Source organism: Lithobates pipiens, unplaced genomic scaffold, assembly GCF_037356315.1.
Source record: "Lithobates pipiens isolate NorthernLeopardFrog02 unplaced genomic scaffold, aLitPip1_a1.2 Scaffold_22, whole genome shotgun sequence".
NCBI lineage: Eukaryota > Metazoa > Chordata > Amphibia > Anura > Ranidae > Lithobates > Lithobates pipiens.
Window position 1 is genome coordinate 72,649,615 of NW_027507784.1, and position 24,799 is coordinate 72,674,413.

Sequence of the window (24,799 nt, forward strand, 5' to 3'; positions counted from 1 at the left end):
GGTGAAATACAGGATTATCTGAAAACATGTTGTGTTGCTGTTCCAAGATGCACAATAATATCAAAAAATACTGAGGAACATTTGCATTCATCAGCCAGGAAGCTGCACATGGGACGTACTTGGACATTCGAACATAACAATGATCCAAAACACAAGGCCAAGTCGACCTATATTTGGCTATAGCAGGATAAAGTGAAGCTTCTGGAGTGGTCATCTCAGTCTCCTGACCTCAATATCATTGAGCCACTCTGGGGAGATCTCAAACCTGCAGTTCATGCAAGATAGCCTAAGAATTCACAGGAACTGAAGGCTTTTAGCCAAGAGGAATGAATGGGCAGCTTTACCATCTGAGGAGATAAAGAAGCTCATCCACAAATACCATAAAAAACTTCAAGCTGTCATTGATATTAAAGGGGCAATACACGGTATTAACTACTTCAACACCAGGCACTTTCCCCCCTTCCTGCCCAGGACAATTTTTAGCTTTCTGTGCTGTCGTATGTTGAATGACCATTGTGCGGTCATATAACATTGTACCCAAACAAAATTTTTATCATTTTCTTCCCACAAACAGAGCTTTCTTTTGGTGGTATTTGATCACCTCTGTGGAATTAAATTTGTGCGCTATAAATGAAAAAAACTGACAATTTAAAAAAAAAAAAACTGATGGGCACTGATAGGCAGCACTGATAGGCAGCACTGATGGGCTCTGATGGGCACTGATAGATGCCAATGGATAGGCAGCACTGATGAGGAGCTTCTGACAGGCATTACTTTTTGGGCACTAATTGACATGTTGTGGGCACTGATCGGTACTGTTGTGGGCACTGACAGGCGTTTATAGAGGGGGACAGGCTGGCAGGTGATAGACACTTTTTGATGGGGGCTGTGCTGATAATCAATGTGCCGATTATCAGCACAGACCCCCTCTGACAGGGAGAGCTGCCGACCGGCTCTCCCTGTCAGGGTGAACCGAGGAAAGCCACTTCCTGATTCATGTGATGATCAGCTGTGATTGGTCAGCTCTGATCGCCATGCCCAGCCGGCGCGCTCTTGCTCTGTTATCCTGATCACATCATATGATGTCTGATCAGGATAACAAAAACACTTTGCTGCAGTCATTTTTCTTTAAGGCGGGCGGCAAGTGGTTAAGAACTATGGTATGTAAACTTTTGATCAGGGTCATTTGGGTAGTTTCTGTTGTCGTTATGATTAAAAAAGAGTAAACACAGATGATAGATAATAAATGGCTTCAGCCAAACACTAACCATAAGTGAAAGAAAAGTTTTTGTGTTATCATTCATATTCTCTGAAAAAATTTAAAAGAAATCATCAATTCTGCCAGAGTATGTAAACCTATGAGCACAACTGTATATATATATATATATATATATATATATATATATATATATATATATATATATATATATATATATATATATATATATATATATATATATATATTAGATATAGATATTATATATTAGATCTAAACTCAATCACTAAAATCCCTTAAAAGTTTTAACATCAGCTTTTAGGGGCTCATTTGAAATGTGGGCCAGGGAGGTGCTATAACCATAAATTCCAAAGCAGCATTTTTAATTATGCTTTAAAGCTGGGTATATAGATAGATATTTTTTTTTTATAAGCCAACCTGCTGATCCAAAAAAAACAAAAACAAAAAAAAAAAAAACAATGGATTTCCCATTCACACATTCAATGTGGATGTGGGAATCCTCCCTGCTGCGCTTTTTTTTCAGCAGGACTGCTCCGCTGACAGGATACACTGATCAGCTGTGCAGCATTCCTGTTGGAGAGGAGTCAATCATTAGGTCAACTCTTCTCAAACAGGAACAGCCATAGATGGATTTAATTTAAATTCATCTATGGCCAGTTTAACTCTTCCCACTAATTGAATAGGGGTCCTGAACATTGTTCTTTCATAGGGGCCTTTTGCTGACTTTGTGTGCCTCTGTTTAACAAAGGCCATATAGGTTGACAGTAACATGGTTCTAAAGGCTGAAGGTTTTTTACCTTCATGCATTCTATGCATTCATGCATTCTATGCAAGAAGGGGATAAGCCTTCAGTATGCAGCTCCCCCCACATCCTCCCCTAATACTTACCCAAGCCCAATCCAGGGATGTGCACGAGAGCGGCTGCTCTCACGGGCCTCTGCCTCCTGATTGGCTGTGAGACAGCAGTGGGACCCATTGGCTCCCACTTCTGTCAATCACAGCTTACAGCCAGTGAGGAGGCATCGGGGCGGGTCAAAGCCCCATTCTGTGTGTCTTATGGACACACAGAACGAGCCTCGGAAGCGAGTACATGTGTCAAGTGAGCACAAGCACATCACACGATGGCTGTGATTGGACACGGCTGTTATGTGATCAAGAGGACCAATCACAGAGCCTTTCTGCTGATCGGAAATGCACCATGTCCGGGTGACACAAGTGCATCGGTATTGCGCCGCTGCACGGGCCTGTGCGCACGATCCCCCTCCTTCTGAAGGATGTTCCTGAACGTCCTCTCAGAAGGAGAGTGCCCACCCGGCCGTTTATATACAGTGACCAGGTGGGAAGTAGGTAATTATAAAACTGCATATTGCAAATGCCCCCCAACAGTAAACCTCGTCTACTATTTCATTAAAAATAGATCTCTGAAGACATTTGCAAATACACTGTATGGACATGTCACCAAATTATTGAGTTTGCTATTGAGAATTATTAACATGTTTCAAGTGAAGGTTTCTATAAATGCTATGGCAATGAAAGATATTTTAGACGAGGGTTTCTCAATCAGGCTTCCTTGGAACCCTAATGTTCTTCTAGTGGTTGCTATGGGTTCCTTGAATAATAGGCAATTTTTTCCCACTGACACATTGATCTTTTTAGTTATCGGTCAGGAGGTAATTCTTCCAAATGTCAAGTGTAATGCCGCGTACACATGACTGGACTTTCCGGCAGACTAGGTCCGGCGGTCTTCCCGATGGACATTCAGTGGAGTTCTGATACACTTTCCGAACGAACGGACTTGGACACACACAAATGGACTTAGTCCATTCGAAAGTCCGTTCGTTTTGAACGTGATGACGCAAGACGGGACTAAAAAAGGAAGTTCAATAGCCAGTAGCCAATAGCTTCCCTTGCGTCGTATTTGGTCCGCCGGACCAGCATACAGATGAACGGTTTTCCCGATAGTAATTGAGTCCGTTGGACAGATTTGAAACATGTTCTATTTCTAGGTCCGTTGGATTTTTTAAACAAAAAAACGGTCGGATTAGCCCACACACGATCGGATTGTCCGACGGACTGATCCCGTCGGACATAGTCTGCCGGAAAGTCCGGTCATGTGTGCAGCATAAGGAGCATTTTTCTCACTGACCATCACATTAATGAGTTATAGATATAGTAATTTTTAGCAGGGGTTCCCTGAGACCAGAACATTTTTTAAAGGGTTCCTCTGTGTTGAAAAGGTTGATAAAAGGCTGATTTAGAACATTGTACACTTCCAACCTTGTGGCAACCATTTATTGAAGACTCTTTTCTGTTCCAGATCCATTCCTATGCCCTGGAGTACAAAGCCAGCTCTGTATAGACTGGATTTGGTGTGGAGAAACCTGAGTGGCCTACACAGAGTACTGACCTAACCCTACGCAACACCTTTGAGCGAAATAAAAAAATGTGATTGCAAACCAGGTCTTCTTGTCTAACATTAGTACCTGAACTCACAAATGCTCTTTTGGTTGAATGGGCAAACAACCACAGACACACCCCAAAATATTGCCTTCCCAGCACAGTGGAGGCTGTTACGGCCACAAAGGGGGGCTAACTCCATATCAGTGCCCATGGTTATACAATGGGATGCACAACAAACTCATACAGATGGGATGGTCACATTGGCCTGAAATCAAGGTGGTAAGGTCAAGGTGTCTTTCTTCAACAATATGGTCCATATTATAATCTTCAGAAAACGAACAGGAAGGTTAACCTCTTGGCTTCTGTTTTACTTAATTACTGTCACAAGAAAGGCACTAGATTTATGATCAGAATAGTGGCACTCACTGTTATCCATGCCAAATCTGGATTTGAACTCGTGACCCCACCAGCCAACCAACCTGGAAAGAAGGAGAAATAAAAATCATTATACGCAATTACAGCTGCCGCGGAATGAGCTAATTCGCAGCAAACACACACTACTGTATTTAGGAAACAGCTCGTCGGCCCAGCAGGTGACACGCAAAATGTTTTGACATTACGGGGACGGTAATGAAGAATTCAGATCAAACATCACAGTGTGAAATGCTAGCGAACAGGAATTTAGAATGACTGACCAGAAAAAGAGCAGAATAATGAATGTTACGAGACATCGGCAGGAGGGGTGACTGGGATGGAGAACTAGAGGCTCTAAACATTTTTTAAAAAAAGACTTGTTCGCTAAGAAATACAAAATGAATTTGAAGGAAAAAATATATATTTTTGCATTTTAAAGGTTGTTACGGAAGAGCACAGTAGAGGTCTTTGTTAAACAGGAAGTTTCTGCATGCTACTTCACAAGTCCAAAATATGACAAAGCCATTTACCCCAAGCTATATATAGCTGTTACAGGTTTATTACCATCATCAGTGCAGTGCATGGAAACCATAGCAAATCACTATTTCCTACTCTGCTGTTCTAAAGATCACTTTCTTATAAATACATGGTTGGCGGCCAATCAGTCCATTGACTTCAACCGATTGAAGATGGATAAATACATTAATAAATTGAAAACCTCCATATACAGAACCCTATACCTACAGTCGTAGGGGTACTTGATTGTGACCAAATTAAAGTAAACAATTCAATCAATGTGTTTTTAGATGTTATTCACACCTATGCACACCTTATTATGCACAACAACCCTCAATATGTGTGCTGCGGTGCTTTGTCATTGATTCTGAATGGCAACAGAAAGGTACAAGCATTGTGCAGTACTACTACACAATGACAAAGGCTGCATATGAAATTACTGTAGCAAAGATAGACGGTTCTGAATGGCACCATACGCACATATACAGTGTAAGTAATGCACCTGCCCTTCATTGCATCTTTATATATTGATGTGAATTAAATTTGGTTTGCTGTATTGGACAACAATAGCAATGGGATTTTTTTGTGTGTTGAGACTCTTTGAATTGGCTGTCTTAAAGGAACGAGTAAAAAAAAAAAAAAATTAATTAGTGCACACAATGACTAGAACCTTAAAGCTTAATTGTAGCCAACATTAAAACAAATGGAAAAAACAGTATAGGGGACATAATCTTCTGGTGCAATGGTGGGGGGGGGGGGGGGGGGGTTCTGAGGCCAAGTATCTGAATCATTTATAGGAGCTGTCCATTCAAAGCATTTTCAGGCTCTCTCGTGAAGGCTTGTGACAGCCCTTTAGTTGGATTAACCACTGCCCCATCTGAAGATTATGACGCCAGGGGCAGGGGCAGACAAGAATTTCTACTAAAAGAAGAGAGATCAGCACAAGGGACATATCCTACTGACCATGGGCGGTGCGAACGTGTCGACGTCACCCCAAGTCGTGTTCGTTTTTGTGGACCAGGAAGGACGGGTTGGTCTTTGCGTTGGCGTGTATCCGGCCGGTGCACGTCTTTGTTTTGAACCTGCTTTTAAAGTCTTTTATGTAAGTGTTTACGTTCGCTTTTTAAGAATTAAAGTCATTTGGTTTTACACTATCTGGAGCCTATGTTTTCCCTTATGTGATACCACGTCGTGTTGGGAGTGAGTAACAGCCATAACCCCATCGTGTGGAAGATTCGTGACCATCTGAGGAGGAGGCGCTATCCGGACACCCTTTTGACTACTACTGCTTGTGGTGACCCTCTGTAACGGGGGGTCGTCTGGATCTGGTAAGGAGCTGATTCATTTATTTCGGTGATGGGATAAGCACACCACGTCTTTGGAGAAGATTTTCAATCCGTGCATTTGCAATTCAGTCGTTTGGAACTTTTCTTTATTGCCGTACCTCATTTGAAATTTTTGTTTCACTGGTGTTCATTCACTATATGGACATTTATTTTTTATGTTTATTTTTTATTTAATTTTTCAATTTTTTGATATATGACTGTATGGACACTATACAGAGTGTCTCTGAACACAGATTTAGTATTTTTTCGATAGGTAATTTATGCTTAATAGCAAATATATATTCTTTATATTCTTATCTTTATGGTTTAGGGGTTTATGCACAGAGTTTGATACACATATATTGAGTTTGGGGAATTCACAATATTAACACACTAGATACTAAGACCCACAGTGTGGGTCTGATACTTTCATATACCCTAATCACATTGGGTATCTTGTGGCTAGCGCAGCTCTTCTTTTTTCTATTTTTGTTTGATATATTTTTGGTATATATTTGAATTGCAGCTTCCGTTCAACACTATTTGCTTCTTTTTCCCGTAGCGCAGTTTTTCCCCTCTTTTTCCTACTGACCATAAAGCCTCATACTAACAGCTCAAGTTGGAGCCGAAGTTAGTACAGTGATGTCCCCTGCTGAGCTATTGTGTTCTGGCAGGGGGACGACCCCCATGTCAGAACACCCTGGCAGGGGCGTACCTAGAGCATTTGGCACCCGGGGCGGATCCTATATCTGGCACCCCCCCCCCACCATAAAATGTAAAAACACCCACCGTGTCCCCTGCATACCTCTGCATCCTTCAATATCTTTTTGTCACTACTGTGTACCCCCCCCCCTCCACAACTGCACCTCTGGACCCCTTTAAATTACAAAGCACCCTGCACCTCTGGACCACTTTACATTACACAGGACCTTGCACCTAAGGACCTCTTTACATTACAGAGCCCCCTGCACCTCTGGACCCCTTTACATTACACAGCAGCCTGCACCTCTGGACCCCTTTACATTACACAGCTCTTGTACCTCTGGACCCCTTTACATAACATAGCACCCTGAACCTCCTGACCCCATTACATTACACAGCGCCCTGCACCTCTGGACCCTTTTACATTACACAGGACCTTGCGCCTAAGGACCTCTTTACATTACACAGCAGCCTGCACCTCTGGACCCCTTCACATTACACAGCTCTTGTACCTCTGGACCCCTTTACATTACACAGCACCCTGAACCTCTGGACCCCTTTACATTACACAGCACCCTGCACCTCTGCACCCCTTTACATTACACAGCCCCTCACAGCTCTGGACCCTCTGCATGTTACACAGATCCCCTACAGTGCAGACCCCCCTCCCTACCATACAGACCCCCATCTACAGTGTAGACCCCCCTACAGTACAGAATCCTCCCCTACAGTGCAGACCCTCCTACAGTACAGACCCCTCCACCCTATAGCGCAGACCCCCCCCCCCCCCCCTACAGTGCAGACCCTCCTACAGTACAGACCCACCCCCCTACAGTACAGACTCCCCTACAGTACAGAATCCTCCTACAGTGCCGAATCTTCCCCTACAGTACAGACCCCCCCTACAGTGCAGGACCCCTTTTACAGTGCAGGACCCCTTCTACAGTGCAGGACCCCTTCTACAGTGCAGGACCCCTTCTACAGTGCAGGACCTCCCTACAGTGCAGGACCTCCCTACAGTGCAGACCCCCCTACAGTGCAGGACCCCCCTACAGTGCAGGAACCCCCTACAGTGCAGGAACCCTTCTACAGTGCAGGACCCCCTACAGTGCAGGACCCCCTACAGTGCAGGACCCCTTCTACAGTGCAGGACCCCCCTACAGTGCAGACCCCCCTACAGTGCAGACCCCCTACAGTGCAGGAGCCCCTACAGTGCAGGACCCCTTCTACAGTGCAGAACCCCCCTACAGTGCAGGACCCCTACACTGCAGGACCCCCCTACAGTGCAGGACCCCCTACAGTGCAGGACCCCCCTACAGTACAGGACCCCTTCTACAGTGCAGGACCCCCCCCTACAGTGCAGCACCCCTTCTACAGTGCAGGACCCCCCTACAGTGCAGGACCCCTACAGTGCAGGACCCCTACAGTGCAGGACCCCTTCTACAGTGCAGGACCCCCGTACAGTGCAGGACCCCCTACAGTGCAGGACCCCTTCTACAGTGCAGGACCCCCCCTACAGTGCAGACCTCCTACAGTGCAGGACCCCCCCTACAGTGCAGGACCCACCACAGTAAAGAACCCCCTACAGTGCAGGACCCCTTCTACAGTGCAGGACCCCTTCTACAGTACAGGACCCCCCTACAGTGCAGGACCCCCCTACAGTGCAGGACCCCCCCTTCAGACCCCCCCCTACAGTGCAGGACCCCCCTACAGTGCAGGACCCCTTCTACAGTGCAGGACCCCCCTACAGTGCAGACCCCCTACAGTGCAGGACCCCCCTACAGTGCAGGACCCACCACAGTAAAGAACCCCCCTACAGTGCACAGCCTCCCCTAAGGACCCATAGTGTACCTGGAGCCCAAGGCAGCGGCATTGCAGGGTGGAGGTGCGAGCAGCACCCGAGTGGAGTGTCACCTGTCGGCTCAGTGATCCGGGACCCAGCGCAATAATCCCCTTGTCTCTGTGGTCACGTGACTCACGTCGCGCCGTTCTGATCAGTCTCGGGCAGCGGCTGTCACTCACAGCCGAGCAGAGTGAAGCCGCCTCCCCCTCCTTGTCTACACAGTGCTGTGCATGGAGGAGGGGGAGGCGGCTTCACTCTGCTCCGCTGTGAGTGACAGCCGCTGCCCGAGACTGATCAGAACGGCAGCGCGACGCGACCACAGAGAGAAGGGGAGCCGGGTCCCGGATCACTGAGCCGGCAGATGTCACTCCACTCGGGTGCTGCTCGCACCCCCCCCCTGCAATGCCGCCCACTGCCAGTGCCTCGGGCTCTCTCTGTGTGGGCTGCGAACCCGAGGCACGGCTGTCTGACACTTCAGTTGCGGAGGGGGGGGCGCTGGCCTGACACCCCCCCCCAGTGTGTGGCACCCGGGACGGCACGCCCCCCGCCCCCCCACTTAGTACGCCTCTGCACCCTGGTCAGCATTCTCCACCTTTGGCTGAAACCGCTGATCTGGAGCCAGTCGGCAGACCTTTTTCAGACCTGAGCCTTCCACAGAAGCTGCCGTACACACGGGCCAAATGTCAGCCGGTTTCTATTGTGCCGGCCTATGCCAGCAGATATTTGGCCTTGGTGTACTAGGCTTGTTTTGTCCCTTGTGCTGATTTTACTGTTTTTAATTTTAACCACACATTGGGGTTGATTTACTAAAACTGGAGAGTGAAAAATGGGATGCAACTGTACATGCTAGCCAATCAGCTAATAACTTTAGCTTTTTTAATTAACCCCTTCACTCCGACAGTATGCATATATGCAGCCCCAATGGACTAGGCTTTTTTCGTGGGGCCATATATATGTATCTGTCTTTGTGCTGGGAGCACACCACTCAGTGCAGTCCCAGCACAGAGAAAGGAAATCAGTAGGAGCCCAGGGTCCTGTTCTAACAATAGGTACCCGGAACCCCCAGTTCTGGGTCATTTGATCAATGTGATAGCCTCTGATTGGCTATCAAAGTGATCAGTTACTGTGAAGCTTACCCCTGTGTTTCTCTCACTGTGAATGGAGAGGAGAGATACATTGTATCAATCCCTCTCCTTGCAGAGAGAAAAAAAAAAAACATGATATAATCAACCTGGATACACAAAGTAGTTGTGATGATATGTATGGTTTTACAAACACATGTCAAAATTGCTAATTTGTGCTTAGGCATTAACATTTGTTTTACCCTTAGGCGTGAAGGGGTTAAGCTTTGACAAAAAAAAAAAAACAAGAAGCTGATTGGTTTCTAGACAAAGCTGCACCAGAGTTTGTACTCTCCAGTTTGTTATATGTTGTCATTCACACTGCATACCTAAAATAATTTAATAATATACTTCTTACCTTTTTAGCTGCTTGTTTGAAAGAGGTTTGTACAAAGGACTCCATGGGCAGCTTCTATTGCTTAGAATTAACGGCGATGCAAAGCTAAGCCGACCATAGATGGAGTGATTTTTTTTCCTGCAACCATGGGTTGCAGAAAAGAAAATCATTTGATTCCCCTGTCAACACAGTCAGAGTTGATGGGGGAACCCCTCAAAGGAAGCTATTGTGTTTTCCCAGGGACAGAGGGAGCTGCCCTAGCTGGGAGAACACAGAGCTATTATTGCTAGCGGCTATAGCCGCTGGCAATAATCACATGGAAAATCTAACAGGCTGGTTGAACCCAAGTTGATCGATTGATCCATTGTGTACATTCAGCCTGTCCATTCATGGTTAGAATCGCTACCAGTCCCTGCTGAACTGGCCGAGATTCGAACGTCTATGACCGGCTTCAGGGATGTATAGAGGGACATCTTTTTTAAAAGTGCATTAGCATACAATGCAGAAATCAAGCCTTGAAATCTTCAACAAAGATAGTGTTTCAATCTAGTTTCCAACTGATAATAAGATCTGCCAGCACAACACTGATGGGGTTAAAAATTGTAAACATTAACAAGCGTTTACATAATTATGTTAAACTCCAATCCCATCTTTAACATTACCGAGCAGGGGATAGCAAAGTAAGATTTGCAAGCAAGTAAAGAGCACATAAAATGTATTCAGCAACTCTTTTTTTTGTGCTTTGTTGATGGGGAAAATGTAACACATATAAAGTAGGTGTTATCCCTATTTTTCTGCAAGAGTGGAAATATACCTAATGTTTTTCAAACCATGACTCTGAATAGTGTGTAATCACATGCAATATAATGCACAGTGGAACAACTATAATTGATCATTATATATGCAGCCTTTGTTACTGCATAGTCCTATTGCACAATGTTTCTGCCTTACTACCTTCCACTCTCGGTGCAATTCTACCAGCAAGGACAAACATATTTAACACAGTAAGGTCAATTCACAAAGCTTTTATTTCTTGATTTTGCTCACTATTTCATTTATGTCACACATCATGTAGTTGCTGTGTAAAGCTAGTCAATTCAGAAAACTCAATAATGCTTTTTTTTTTCTTTGCTAAATTATATCTGCTTTTGAAGTCGCAGTATAATAACATGTAGCCATGCCCCCTGTAGAGGTTGCTGAATGTAGTGGTTCACCTGTCCCTTGACAGCCAGACATCCATCTCTCAGTCACTCAGAGACATAGAACAGTCTATAAGCTTTGTTTTTTGTTTTGTTTTTTTGAGAGGATTAAACGTGAATGGGAAATGGCAATTATGGGATGCCCCAGAATATTCAGTGTAAACTTGCCTGGGACTTCTATATACACTTCAGTATATACACTTCAACCTTCTCTCCAGCACAATCACTTGCTGCACACGGTTCCTCCTCTAGCACTTCCCTTGCTGCAGACTGTTATTCCTCCAGGCTAGCTAGCACTGCATGGGTAGGCCTGACACTGCTTCAGCCAGGCCTCAATAAACTGCCTTTTGCGGGCAGGGCCCTCAGGCCCCTGTGGTCTAGAAATAGTTCAGGTGCTAGCTATCCTCCATTCAGCTACCACTCCCAGATAGCTCTCTTCAGGTCCTGGCAGCCAGCCTGGCTGCAATGACCTCTTTCCACTGCTCTTCCCACAGCCCTCACTCCTGGTTCTGCACCCATCTCAAACTGAAATCTCCCAGTTCTCTCAAGCTTGCCTCCCCAGTCCTCCCAAGTGTGCTCACTCACCAGCCCTCCTGGCTGCAACCAGTTGTCTGTTCTGGAGACGCTTAGAAGTGTTCTGTCCTGCTGTCCTCTACTTGCTCTCTCATGTGCCTCTCCTTCCAGGATCGCGTCACTCCTCCTTAATGCACCAGAGCCCCGGCCCAGGGTCACCCCTCCCCCGACTTGGGAGCTCCATGTGGGCCCCAACAGCCTCCACACTTTCTAACTCCAGCTCTTCCACCTGACATCTCCTCCCTAGCTGGGTTGACTCCACGTATTTAAGGAGGCCTGCCCCCTGCCAATCCAAGTTGGGGATTGGTCAAGGCTCCTAAAGATACCCCAGGCAGCCCCACCTCTCCTGCCCTCCTCTCCTTCTAGCACTTTCTAGAAGGAAGAGGGAGGTGACAGTGAAGTGATGCGGCCTGTGAGTCACCAGCTGCTATCCTGAGCCACTCGCAGCCAAGAATGTAAACAAACAGGCCTAGCAACCAGCCAGGCCTGCCTAAATTTACCTACACTGCCAGCAAAAAATCCTCACTCTAGCGCCTACCTAACTAGAGGGCATACCTCCCAACTTTTTGAGATGACAATGAGGGACACCTATTAGCAAAAGTATGTAGGCATAGGACACACCCCCTGTCACACCCCCTTAACCACTTTCAGACCGGACCAATTTGCTGGTCAAAGACCAGACCACTTTTTGCGATTCGGCACTGCGTCGCTTTAACTGACAATTGCGCGGTCGTGCAACGTGGCTCCCAAACAAAATTAACGTCCTTTTTTTCCCACAAATAGAGCTTTCTTTTGGTGGTATTTGATCACCCCTGCGGTTTTTATTTTTTGCGCTATAAACAAAAATAGAGCGATAATTTTGAAAAAAACGCATTATTTTTTACTTTTTGTAATAATAAATATCCCCCAAAAATATATAAAAAAACATTTTTTTCCCTCAGTTTAGGCCGATACGTATTCTTCTACATATTTTTGGTAAAAAAATCGCAATAAGCGATTATTGATTGGTTTGCGCAAAAGTTATAGCGTTTACAAAATAGGGATAGTTTTATAGCATTTTTATTAATAATTTTTTATTATTTTTTTTACTAGTAATGGCGGCGATCTGCAATTTTTATTGTGACTGCGACATTGTGAGGGACCCATCGGACATTTTTGACACATTTTTGGGACCATTGTCATTTATACAGTAATCACTGCTATATAAATGCAGTGATTCCTGTGTAAATGACACTGGCAGTGAAAGGGTTAACCAGTGGGTGGCAGTGTAGGGGTTAAGTGTTCCTAGGGGTGTGTTACTAACTGTGGGGGGGTTGGGCTGTCATTTAGTGTACACTAATCTCTGCTCCAATCACATGGAGCAGAGATCAGCGTCACTAGTTGCTAGGCAGAATGGGAAAATGTTGTTTATACAGCATTTCCTCCATTCGGCCGCTCCGTGAGACGATCGCGGGGATGCCCGCGGCGATCGAGTCCGCGGGTCCCGCAACCGGACTCACGGGGGTCCCGACCAGCGCGGGAGCGCGCCGCCGGCGGCGCGCTCCCGATGGCACGGCGGCAACGAATATTGGACGTACATGTACGCCAATATGCCTGCCCGTGCCATTCTGTCGACGTACATCGTCGTGCGCTGGTCGGGAAGTGGTTAAAGGAGATTTATACAAAAAAAATAGTTAAACCCACAAGTGCTTTTTTACCACTACTATTCCTTTATATTGGCTTTTGGAATGTAAAAATACAGCAACGTAGAAATTGGATGAAAGGTTTATCACTGGGAAACACTTTTTTGAAAGATAAAAAGTGCATTTTATATACACCTATATAGATCAGACCAAAATGAGGGACAAATGAGGAGGAAAGAGGGACAGAAGGACCTTGTTCCAAATCAGGGACAGCCCCTCGATATCGCGGACAGTTGGGAGCTATGCTAGAGGGTGCTACAAACATATTAGACATTATTATACAGTCATTATTTTAACAACCAGAATGATGAAATATGCTTGGAATGCAATTCACAAAGAGAAGATGACCTTTCATCGCATGTTACCGAGGTACAGAATTATTACTTCCTTCAGGGATACGTTATGAAACATTTCAGGTTTTATCAGATGTATGTTGCACAATGATGAATTGAGGAGAATAGAAATTATATACAAGTATTTTATCCTCATTTTTAAAATAATGTAATGCTATTGTATGATGCAGTATAAGAAGGAGATATGTAGTTGTCATTTCTACACAATTTTTTATTCTCGTAATAATTTGGACAATTTTATTTTTTCTTATTTTTTACAGTTTGTGGCTTTAAAAGATGAAGTAAACTTCCTTTGCTGACATTTACCTATAGGTAAGCCTATAATAAGGCTTACCTATAGGTAGTGTAAATATCTCCTAAACATGCACAGTTTAGGAGATATTTACATTACAAGCAGACAGTGAAATCACTGGCACATGCACTCTGAAGGAACGGTCACCCATGCTGTTCCTTCAGAGTGCATGTGCCAGTGATTTCACTGTCGGTCACCCATGCTGTTCCTTCAGAGCCCTGTGCCGTGAATGGCGGCTCCAGCGGGCATGCATGGGAGTGACATCATCGTGGCTCCAGCCAGTCACAGAGCCGGACCCCGCAAACCATGAAGCAAGATGGGTGAAGATGGGAGCCCCTGCAGCGCTGACATCGTGGTTCCGGAACAGCTTCATTTTTAGGTAAGTTTCACTTTACCGTGCAGGGGGAAAAAAAAAAAAAAGTAAAAAGTCCAGTGATATACAATAGCTTTAATAAATGTTGTCTGACATTTTAAATGTCAGAGGGCTCCCTCCATTCACAAAGTGGTATTTTACTCTTTATAATTTGCGGTATAATAGCTCATAGGGATTGATTTATAGACATGTGCATTCGTTTTCGTCCGAATGCATTTTCGTCCGAATTTCAGCTATTTTCGTTTTCGTTTTGACAAACGATAACGAAAGCACAAAATCCGAAAAACGAAAGATCCGACATAAATAAATGCTTTATTTTCGTTTTCATTGTTACAACAGTTCGATATAGAATAGGAGATTCGACATGACTCTGACAACAATCTGTCTATAGAACCTGTGGTCGAATGTGCCTAACCTTACCTCTATTAGTCCAAGATTATATAGAGAAAATATTCGACAGAGAAAAAAGATTTGACAGAGAGAAAAGATTCTGCAAGTTACTGTCCTAAAAAGTGTATGTATCAATGCAAAAAAAAGTTTTAAAAACTGCCGTTTTTTCGGGAGCAGTGATTTTAATAATGATTAAAGTGAAACAATAAAAGTGTAATATTCCTTTAAATTTCGTAGGGGGGGGGTTGTCTATAGTATGCCTGTGAAGGGGCGCATGTTTCCCGTGCTTAGAATTGTCCCTGCACAAAGTGTCATTTATGCAGGAAAAAAAGTCCTTTAAAATCACTCGCAGCTATTATGAATTGTCGGCTCCGTAATACAGAGAACACTCATTGAAAGTCATTGATAAAAAAATAAATAAATAAAAAAGCGTGGGGGTCCCCCAAATTCAATTACCAGGCCCTTCAGGTCTGGTATGGATATTAAGGGGAACCCTGCCTCAAATTTAAAAAAAAATTTGACGTGGGGTTTCCCCTAAATATCCATACCAGACCCTTTATCCGAGCACGCAACCTGGCAGGCCGCAGGAAAAGAGGGGGGGACGAGAGAGCGGCCCCCCCTCCCTCCTGAACCGTACCAGGCCACATGCCCTCAACATTGGGAGGATGCTTTGGGGGTCCGTGACCCGTCAAAGCACCTTGTCCCCATGTTGATGAGGACAAGGGCCTCATCCCCACAACCCTGGCCGGTGGTTGTGGAGGTCTGCGGGCGGGGGGCTTATCAGAATCTGGAAGCCCCCTTTAACAAGGGGACCCCCAGATCCCGCCCCCCCCTGTTTGAAATGGTAAGGGGGTACAAAAGTACCCCTACCATTTCACAAAGAAAGTGTAAAAAATGGTTAAATAAAACAAACACACTTTTGAAAAATTCCTTTATTAAAAATAAAAAAATAAAAAAAAGATTCCAGCGGCGGTAATCCACTCTTGCTATCCAGCGAAGGACGGTCATCTCTGCAGCGATGTCTCATGTCATCCAGCGCAGCGAATCCTCCGTCCTTCTTCTGTCTCCGTGGAGGAGACACTGCAAGGATTCCGGCGGCTGACGTTTCTTATATACGGAGGGCGGGGCCACCCGTCACCTGACCCCGCCCCCCTCTGACGCAAGGGGAAACCCGGGGTTCCCTGTGACGTAGGGGTGACCCGCACCCCTCTGATGTAACACAGGCAGGTTTCCGTTACATCAGAGGGGGGCGGGGTCACCCATACGTCACGGGGAACCCCGGGTTTCTCCTTGCGTCAGAGGGGGGCGGGGTCAGGTGACGGGTGGCCCCGCCCTCCGTATATAAGAAACGTCAGCCGCCAGAATGCCTGCAGTGTCTCCGTGGAGGAGACAAAAGAAGGATGGATCGCTGCGCTGGATGACATGAGACATCGCTGGATAGATGATCGTCCGTCGCTGGATAGCAAGAGTGGATTACCACCGCTGGAATCTTTTTTTTATTTTTTTATTTTTAATAAAGGAATTTTTCAAAAGTGTGTTTGTTTTATGTAACCATTTTTTACACTTTCTTTGTGAAATGGTAGGGGTACTTTTGTACCCCCTTACCATTTCAAACAGGGGGGGGGGCGGGATCTGGGGGTCCCCTTGTTAAAGGGGGCTTCCAGATTCTGATAAGCCCCCCGCCCGCAGACCTCCACAACCACCGGCCAGGGTTGTGGGGATGAGGCCCTTGTCCTCATCAACATGGGGACAAGGTGCTTTGAGGGGTCACGGACCCCCAAAGCATCCTCCCAATGTTGAGGGCATGTGGCCTGGTACGGTTCAGGAGGGAGGGGGGGCCGCTCTCTCGTCCCCCCTCTTTTCCTGCGGCCTGCCAGGTTGCGTGCTCGGATAAAGGGTCTGGTATGGATTTTTAGGGGGAACCCCACGTCAATTTTTTTTTAAATTTGACGCGGGGTTCCCCTTAATATCCATACCAGACCTGAAGGGTCTGGTTATGGATATTTAGGGGGAACCCCACGTCAAATTTTTTCTTAAATTTGAGGCAGGGTTCCCCTTAATATCCATACCAGACCTGAAGGGCCTGGTAATTGAATTTGGGGGACCCCCACGCTTTTTATTTTATTTATTTATTTATTTTTTTATCAATGACTTTCAATGAGTGTTCTCTGTATTACGGAGCCGACAATTCATAATAGCTGCGAGTGATTTTAAAGGACTTTTTTTCCTGCATAAATGACACTTTGTGCAGGGACAGTTCTAAGCACGGGAAACATGCGCCCCTTCACAGGCACACTATAGACAACCCCCCCCTACGAAATTTAAAGGAATATTACACTTTTATTGTTTCACTTTAATCATTATTAAAATAACTGCTCCCGAAAAAATGGCCGTTTTTAAAACTTTTTTTTGCATTGATACATGTCCCCTGGGGCAGGACCCGGGTCCCCAAACACTTTTTAGGACAGTAACTTGCAAATTAGCCTTTAAAATTAGCACTTTAGATTTTGAACGTTGGAGTCCCATAGACTTTAATAGGGTTCTAAAGTATGCTATATAGTTAGCTCCGTCGAATCTTCTTTATACATTCGACAGACACCATAAGCCTTCCAAGACAGATTCGACCGTAATTCATGTGGATTTTTGGACGAATGCAATTTTTGAACGAAAAACGAAATAAATAAAAACGAATTTCGGGAGTAACTAAATAAATTAAGCTTTCGGACGAAAACGAAATTCCGAAACGAAATATTTTACTCTGCACATGTCTATTGATTTACTAAAACTAGAGACTGCAAAAGGGTGCCACTGTGCATAGAAATCCATACCAAATCCTTATCCGAGCACGCAACCCAGCCCGTCAGGAAAGTGGGTGGGGACGAACGAGCCCCCCCCCCCTCCTGAACCATACCAGGCTGCATGCCCTTAACATGGGGGGTAGGTGCTTTGGTGCAGGGGGGGCACCAAGGGCCTCTTCCCGACAACCCTGGCCTTTGGTTGTCGATGTCTGCGGGAGAGGGGCTTATCGAAATCTGGGAGCCCCCACCCTATGTGAATGAGTATGGGGTACATCGTACCCCAACCATTCACCTAGAAAAAGTGTCAAAAATAAAACACACTACACTTCGTGGGTCTCTTCCTTCTTCTCCGCGCTTTCTGGCCTCTTCTCACGCTCTTCTTCAGATGCTGACACAATGCTCTCTCCCACTGTACTGCCGGGTGCGCAACGACTTATATTGGCATGGGGTGTGGTCACCAGGTGATGTCATCCGGTGACCACGCCTCTTACGACATCACTGTCCCATCATGCCCCGGGTGGTAACGTCATAAGGGGCATGGTCACTGGATGACATCACCCGGTGACCACGCCCCATGCCGATATAAGTCGTTGCACACCACGCACCCGGCAGTACAGCAGGAAAGAGCATTGTGTCATCATCGGAAGAAGAGCAGAGAGAAAAGACGATGGAGAAGACTGGCTAACACTACCAAAAGAGCGGCAAAAGAGCAGAAGATAGCAAAGGAGCCTGGCAGAAGACACCGGAGAGCGGGAGAAGAGGCCGGAGAGTGCGGAGAAGACCTCCAAAGTCAGAAGAGACCCCCGGAGCTGCCTAATAATCTATTTTAAACACCTGTGCAGTGTGTTTTATTTTTTACACTTTTTCCAGGTAAATGGGTAGGGGTATGATGTATGATTCACATAGGGTGGGGAGCCAGAATTTGGGGGCCCCCTTATTAAAGGGGCACCCAGATTCCGATAAGCCCCTCGCCTGCAGACCCCGACAACCAACAGCCAGGGTTGTCGGGTAGAGGCTCTTGTCCTTTCACATTGGTAGGATTTGACATGCGATTTGACAATTGGCGGCAATGGCACTGTCATAATCAGTGCGACGCTGCATTTGTACCGATTTCAAAAAGTAGTTTCTGTACTACTTTTTGCGATTTTGGGGTGCGATTTACATTGACATCTGTGCAGAAACCTGCACAGATGTCTCTGAAATTGCGGGCGAAATAGGGACTGACATGCGTGAGTGAAATCGTGTCAGTTCAGCTGAGCCCGGGCTTAGAAAGATATTTTGTATTTACTTAAAGTGTATACCATAGTTGCCATGCACAGCTGTACTGCCCTGTACTCACGGTCGACATTCCGACAACTAAATCCGATGGATTTTGGGCCAAACTTGTCTTGCATACACACGGTCACACAAAGTTGTTGGAAAATCCGATCATTCAGAATGAGGTGACGTACAAAACGTACGATGGGACTACGTAGAGGCCAGTAGCCAATAGCTTTCGTCTCCAAATTTTTTCTGAGCATGCGTGGCACATTGTGTGTCAGAATTCTCTACACACGATCGACAAAAGTCCGATTGGATTTTGTTGTTGGAAAATTTTAGATCCGGCTCTCAAACTTTTTCCGTCGGAAATTCCGACAGAAAAAGTCCGATAGAGCACACACACGATTGGATTTTCCGACAACATAATCCGATCAGACTTTTTCCGTCTGAATTTCTGACTGTGTGTATGGGGCATACCAGATTCTGTGTGCTCCAGTTTTAGTAAATATCCCCCATAGACTGTGCACTTTGCAAGTGCAGTTGCTCCAGAGCTTAGCAAATGAAGGCTGACCTCCATCATCCAAGAAAACATGCTGTTTCCTTGCATGTGATTGGGTATTCTTTGTAAAGTGAAACTTTACCTCATGTACTAAGCTCTGGAGAAACTCGCAAGTTGACTTTAAGTAGAACTATGGCATCATTAGTACAATGGCTTCTCCTGAGCTCTGAGTTTCTTTTCGTTCTACCCTGCTGGATTGAACGAAAAGAAAAACTGCTAGTGTGTGCAAGGCTTAAGTATAAAGGCATTTTTGCAAAAAAGTTTTTAAAACAAAATCAACATTTTTAAGTAAGTTTACAATTTTGTGTTGGGCTGCATTCATAGCAGTCTTATGCCGCGTACACACGTTCGGAATTCCGGACAGAAAAAGACAGATGAGAGCTTTTCATCGGAAAATGCGACCGTGTGTATGCTCCAACCGGAATTTAGCTGTCCGAATTTCCGCCAGCCAAAAATTGATAGCATGTTCTCAATTTTCCCGACGGAAAAACGTTCTATCAGAAATTCCGATCGTGTGTATGCAATTCCGACATGCCAAAAATCACACATGTTCAGATTCAACTACGAGACAGAAGCCATTGGCTACTGGGTATTGGACTTCCCTTTTCTATTATTTGGCAATTGTTCCCAAAACAGGAAACACACGTTCTTGTGACAACTAACTGGGAAATTCCCCTAAGTTTTGGACTTTCAAAAGATTTGATATTAGATATACATTAAATGATCTTCCCATCCATTTCGTTCCTTTGGTAGACCTGTAAGTTACAATGCCAGTGCTTATCTAGTACTCACGATGGTTTGATAGTACTGGAATGTTTCTCATGGATGAAAGCTCCAGCCAGTCCACCAGCTCCAGAATTTAGATACTGAAAAATCAACAAAAAAATAGGATAATTGCATTGATAACACAATTATAGAATTTACCCCCAGACCTTTCCTCTGATAACATTTTATTGGTTTAGAAAAGCATCATATTTCTATTGTAGAATAAAAAAAGAATCCAAGCTTCCTACCTTGATTGGTCGCACAATTGCTGCTGGCTAGTAACTCTTCTAGTCCAGCAATTAGCTTCCCTACATAGATACACATGGGAAAGCCCTATTTTAAAGAGGAAGTAAACTCTCCCACTCTGATGCTTCTTTTTCATTTAGTCCATTATAATATGTAATTATCAAACTATAGCCACTGTAATCCAGCCCAAATCGCATATTACTTACTGTTTAAAGAAAATTAAAAAAAACATGTTTCCAGAGGTTAGGCAGCACCATCTTAAGTATTGTTTTCTGTGTCCACAGTGGAGTGTATTTCCGCCCTTACATTGAGCACTTCCTGTATTGTTAACCAAGCCTCCTTCTCAATCCAATGTTTCTATGGCAACCCTGGTTCCCTGGTCATAGCTGACTTGTTTTATTTCATAGTATTTACATAGTATTGTCTAATGTTTGCCTGTGTCAGTCTTATCATCTGATAAGACTGCTGTAATGGCCAGGTTTACACTTCATGTAATGTCACATGGTCACATGGGGGTGTAGGAGGAAGCTCTGAATGATTCTGCAGCCTCCTGGGATATCAGTGTTGTGCAGGAGGAAGTCCTGATAGCAGATAAATAGGCACATAGAGAGTGTGCCATAAATCAGGGGAGATCTGGGCATGCTCAGTGACATCATTCTAAAGAACAAAAAGGATTACAACAATACTAAGCAAGTAAGGAGATATCTTCAAGCAGTGTTCATTAGGATTTTGTATGCCGATTTACATGGGACAAAGTTGTGGGGGAGAGTTTACAACCACTTTGGCCGCGTACACGCGCGGGGACTGTTCGCTCAACTTTGTCCGCTGAACAGTGTTTCGGCGGACAGTCCGCTCGTGTGTGGGCTTTCAGCGGACAATTTCAGCGGACAGTCTGCTGAACAAAGTTTTTCGGAAATTCCGAAAAACTGTCCGCTGAAACTTTGTTTCAGCGAACAGTCCCCTCGTGTGTAGGCTTGTTCGTCAAACTAAGTTCCGCGCATGCTCAGAAAGGATTTACACGCCGAAGTTTGCATTGCAGTGTATAGGACGTCGTTTTCTAGTCCCGTCGTACGTGACGTTCACGTCATCGCGCACGGTTTCAGCGGACTGTTCGTTCGTCGTGTGTGGGCAAGTCCGTCCATGCTAATTTTGAGCGGACTGTCCGCTGAAACTGTTTGACGGACAAAGTTGGGCGAACAGTCCCCGCGTGTGTACGCGGCCTATAAGTCCATTAAAGCTTATTTTATTTGAATGGGGAGTTTATTATGGTTTCTGAAATGCTTAGACTGCTTATTTATTGTAAACCAATAAATTAATTTGAATTCTTATCACTTGGTCTGGTGCTTCCTTCATTGGTGCATATTTCGGTTGTAATCTGTAGTCTCTTTGGGGATATTTGCCATAATTTTCTATCTAACAGGTATGAATACTTGTGCATTGTGATGGCATGTTCAAATGTGCATGGCAAGGAACCTGCTCCATGTTTGGTGTCCTACAGTGCCATGCATGGTCAATGGTACCCAACACATTGTACAGAATAGCACAATGTATCACAAATACTGCAACACATATATTGTGCATTGTGGTGTGTTTCAAAAAAGGTCATACACATTTTTTATCTGTTGTGCTGCGTTGGAATTCATTAAGAATGGGCTTCATTAAGACAGCCCACAAAAATGCATGCCATAACGAGAACTATCGCGTGTGAAATAATGCAACACAATGGAACACGTTAAGCGTGATTTAGCCCTTAGACAAAGTATAAAGTGAAGGAAAGTCTCCTCAACAGGGACAGAGACCGCAATACGTTTTATAACAGAATAGAAAGCTTTAGAATTTGTTCCAACATTTTGTGCTTTCTTCGTTGGGAAGATTTCTCCCTACTTTTTGTCCAAATGAAGTGTGGCAGACAGAACAGAAACTTATGCCGCGTACACACGACCGGACTTTTTGACAGCAAAGGATTCGATCGTGTGTGGGCTCCATCGGACCTTTGCTTGCCAAAAATCTGGCGGACTTTAGAAATAGAACATGTTTTAAATTTTTCCACCGGAACTCCGCCGGACTGAGAAATCCGTTCGTGTGTATGCTAGTCCAATGGACAAAAACCGACGCTAGGGCAGCTATTGGCTATTGGCTATGAACTTCTTTATTCTAGTCCGGTCGTATGTCATCACGTTCAAATCCATCAAACTTTGGTGTGATTGTGTGTGGCCAAGTCCGTTCAACCGGAAAATCCATCGGAACTCCGCTGAAAGTCCGTCGGAAAGACCGTGGGACCTAGTCCCTCGAAAAGTCTGGTTGTGTGCACGCAGCATAAGAGTAAATGGAAAATTATTTCCTTTTATTTATTTTTTTTACAAATATTACCTAAATTATTTGTAAACGCAGAATTTTTTTTTCTTTTTTTTTTTCTTTTTTAACCTAATGCATTTTCTGCATTAAAGTGTAACTAAAGGCAAAACTTTTATTTTTATTTTGGATAGAGTGGAGAGGATTAGAACGCTTGTCAGATTTATTGCCCATTAGGAAGATTTATCCTGTCTATTTGTCCTGTTTATCATTATCATTAAAAGTGAAAGAAAATACCAAATTTTGGGTTGTCCTCATAAAATTAATAGAGGGGATATCTTCTAATGGTTACATTAGTTCTGGTAACCTTGGGGCCCCCAAGGAATTTCCTTTATTTGCTTTGGATTTTCTCTCATTTCTTGTTTGGCTATGGGACAGGAAGTGAAGGTAAATCTCCACAATGGGAAACGGATGGCGAAGAAAAAAAAATCTAACTTGCGTTAAAACCCTCCCTTTCTCTATACAAAATGAAAAATAAAAAATGCGTTGCCTATAGTCCTATTTAAGGAAAAAAAAAAACTTCCCCTCATTCTCACTTCTTTCAAACTTACCTGAGCGTGATCTCGAGCTATCAATGTGCACAAGAGCAGCAGTTCTTTCCCTTCCTCATTGGCTCAAAGACAGCAATAGGAGCCATTTGCTTCTGCTGCTGTCAATCACAGCCAGTGAGGAGGGAGCAGGGGGTGGGGAAGAGCCACACTCTGTGCATCTATGGACACACATAGAGGGGCGTGGGAGCGATCCAGCAAGAGTGACCCCATAGCAAGTGGCTATGCCAAGGGGGCACTCAGCGGGAGGGGTAGCCAGGAATGACCCAAGCAGGGGAGGATCGGGGCAATACCTTCGGGCAAATTTAATGCAGCGTGTTGAGTTGGCAGGTGACACCACCTGTCCATCACCATCACTTGCTTGCCGTTTGCAGCACATTGCCATTCCCAAAAATAAACTGCCATTCAGGAGGAGGCAGCATAACTTCCTGAATGCCTGATGGTGGCTGCTGAAAAATACAAACCACCGCAGGTCACTTTTTAGAGAATCAACAAATGTGAACTTGCCCTCATAGACCAATCCTTTGTCAATTTCACTTTGTCTGCACAGCTTGATCTACAAGTAATTGTAGAAAAACATCCTGAAATAATGGTCTTTGAAATGAAGAAAGGAACTTGTTTACCCAATATTATCATTGCAGGTATTACATGCACACAGTTATTGGGATACTGTATTTTTCTGAATAGTGGTTCTTTAAATAGCTACTGCACGGTGCTGTAACAAAGGGACTGCTACACCTGTACAGTGTGATAGGAAATGCCGGCAGCATTTATACAGAGCCTTATTGGAACAGACTGAACAGATGCTAAATGGGGGCAATAAAGAGACATGGGTGCCCAGCTTCCACTTCTCAAACAGGTTCCAACCGATGAAGGGGGTTTCAGATGTAGAACAGGTGGATCTTTGGCAAAGCTGCTTTTTGAACATTTGCTGATCTCTAATGAACACCTGTTGATGAAAGGATTTTACAGAGCTGTGCACTGAGCCAAAGCCCAGAGGGATTCTATGTTCATCTCTGCTGGGAAGAGACGCTTCAAGCTAGCATGGATAGAGCAGCTGGAGAGTCTGTGGCTTCATCTATGGGCAAGGAGAGAATTCCATTTACTGAATGTCAGTTCATAGCTGTGATTTTTACCTTGCAAGGCTGCAAAAAACATTCCTGGCAGATGATGTATACTAAACAGCAACACACTCTATACTATATTGTCAAAAGTATTGTGGCACTTGCCCTTACATGCACATGAACTGGAACTAAGGGGTCAAGCTCAACCCCCCAAAAAACAACCCTACATCATAACCCCCCCCCCCCCAACAAATGATTTTGACCCGTGCACAAAGCAAGGTCCATAACGACATGGATGAGTGAGTTTGGGTTGGAGAACTCCTAAACACTCTTAAACTTTGTGGACAGCCTTCCCATAAGCCCTTGTACACACGGTCGGATATTCCGACAACAAAATCTGTCTGATTTTTTCAGACGGATTTTGTCTGAAACTGGTGTTGCATACACATG

The 24,799-nt window shown here is 44.7% G+C and overlaps 1 protein-coding gene across 1 annotated transcript in view; it reads right to left on the bottom strand.

The window, feature by feature from the left end:
* Positions 1-24,799, bottom strand: part of KYNU (kynureninase) — a 236,023-nt gene that overhangs the window by 57,259 nt on the left and 153,965 nt on the right. Inside the window, exons 11-12 of the mRNA XM_077447753.1 lie at positions 20,167-20,240; positions 4,064-4,116 (exon numbers count right to left, since the gene is read on the bottom strand). Of these exons, the coding sequence (XP_077303879.1) occupies positions 4,064-4,116; positions 20,167-20,240 (127 nt within the window). The remainder of the gene's footprint in view (positions 1-4,063; positions 4,117-20,166; positions 20,241-24,799) is intronic.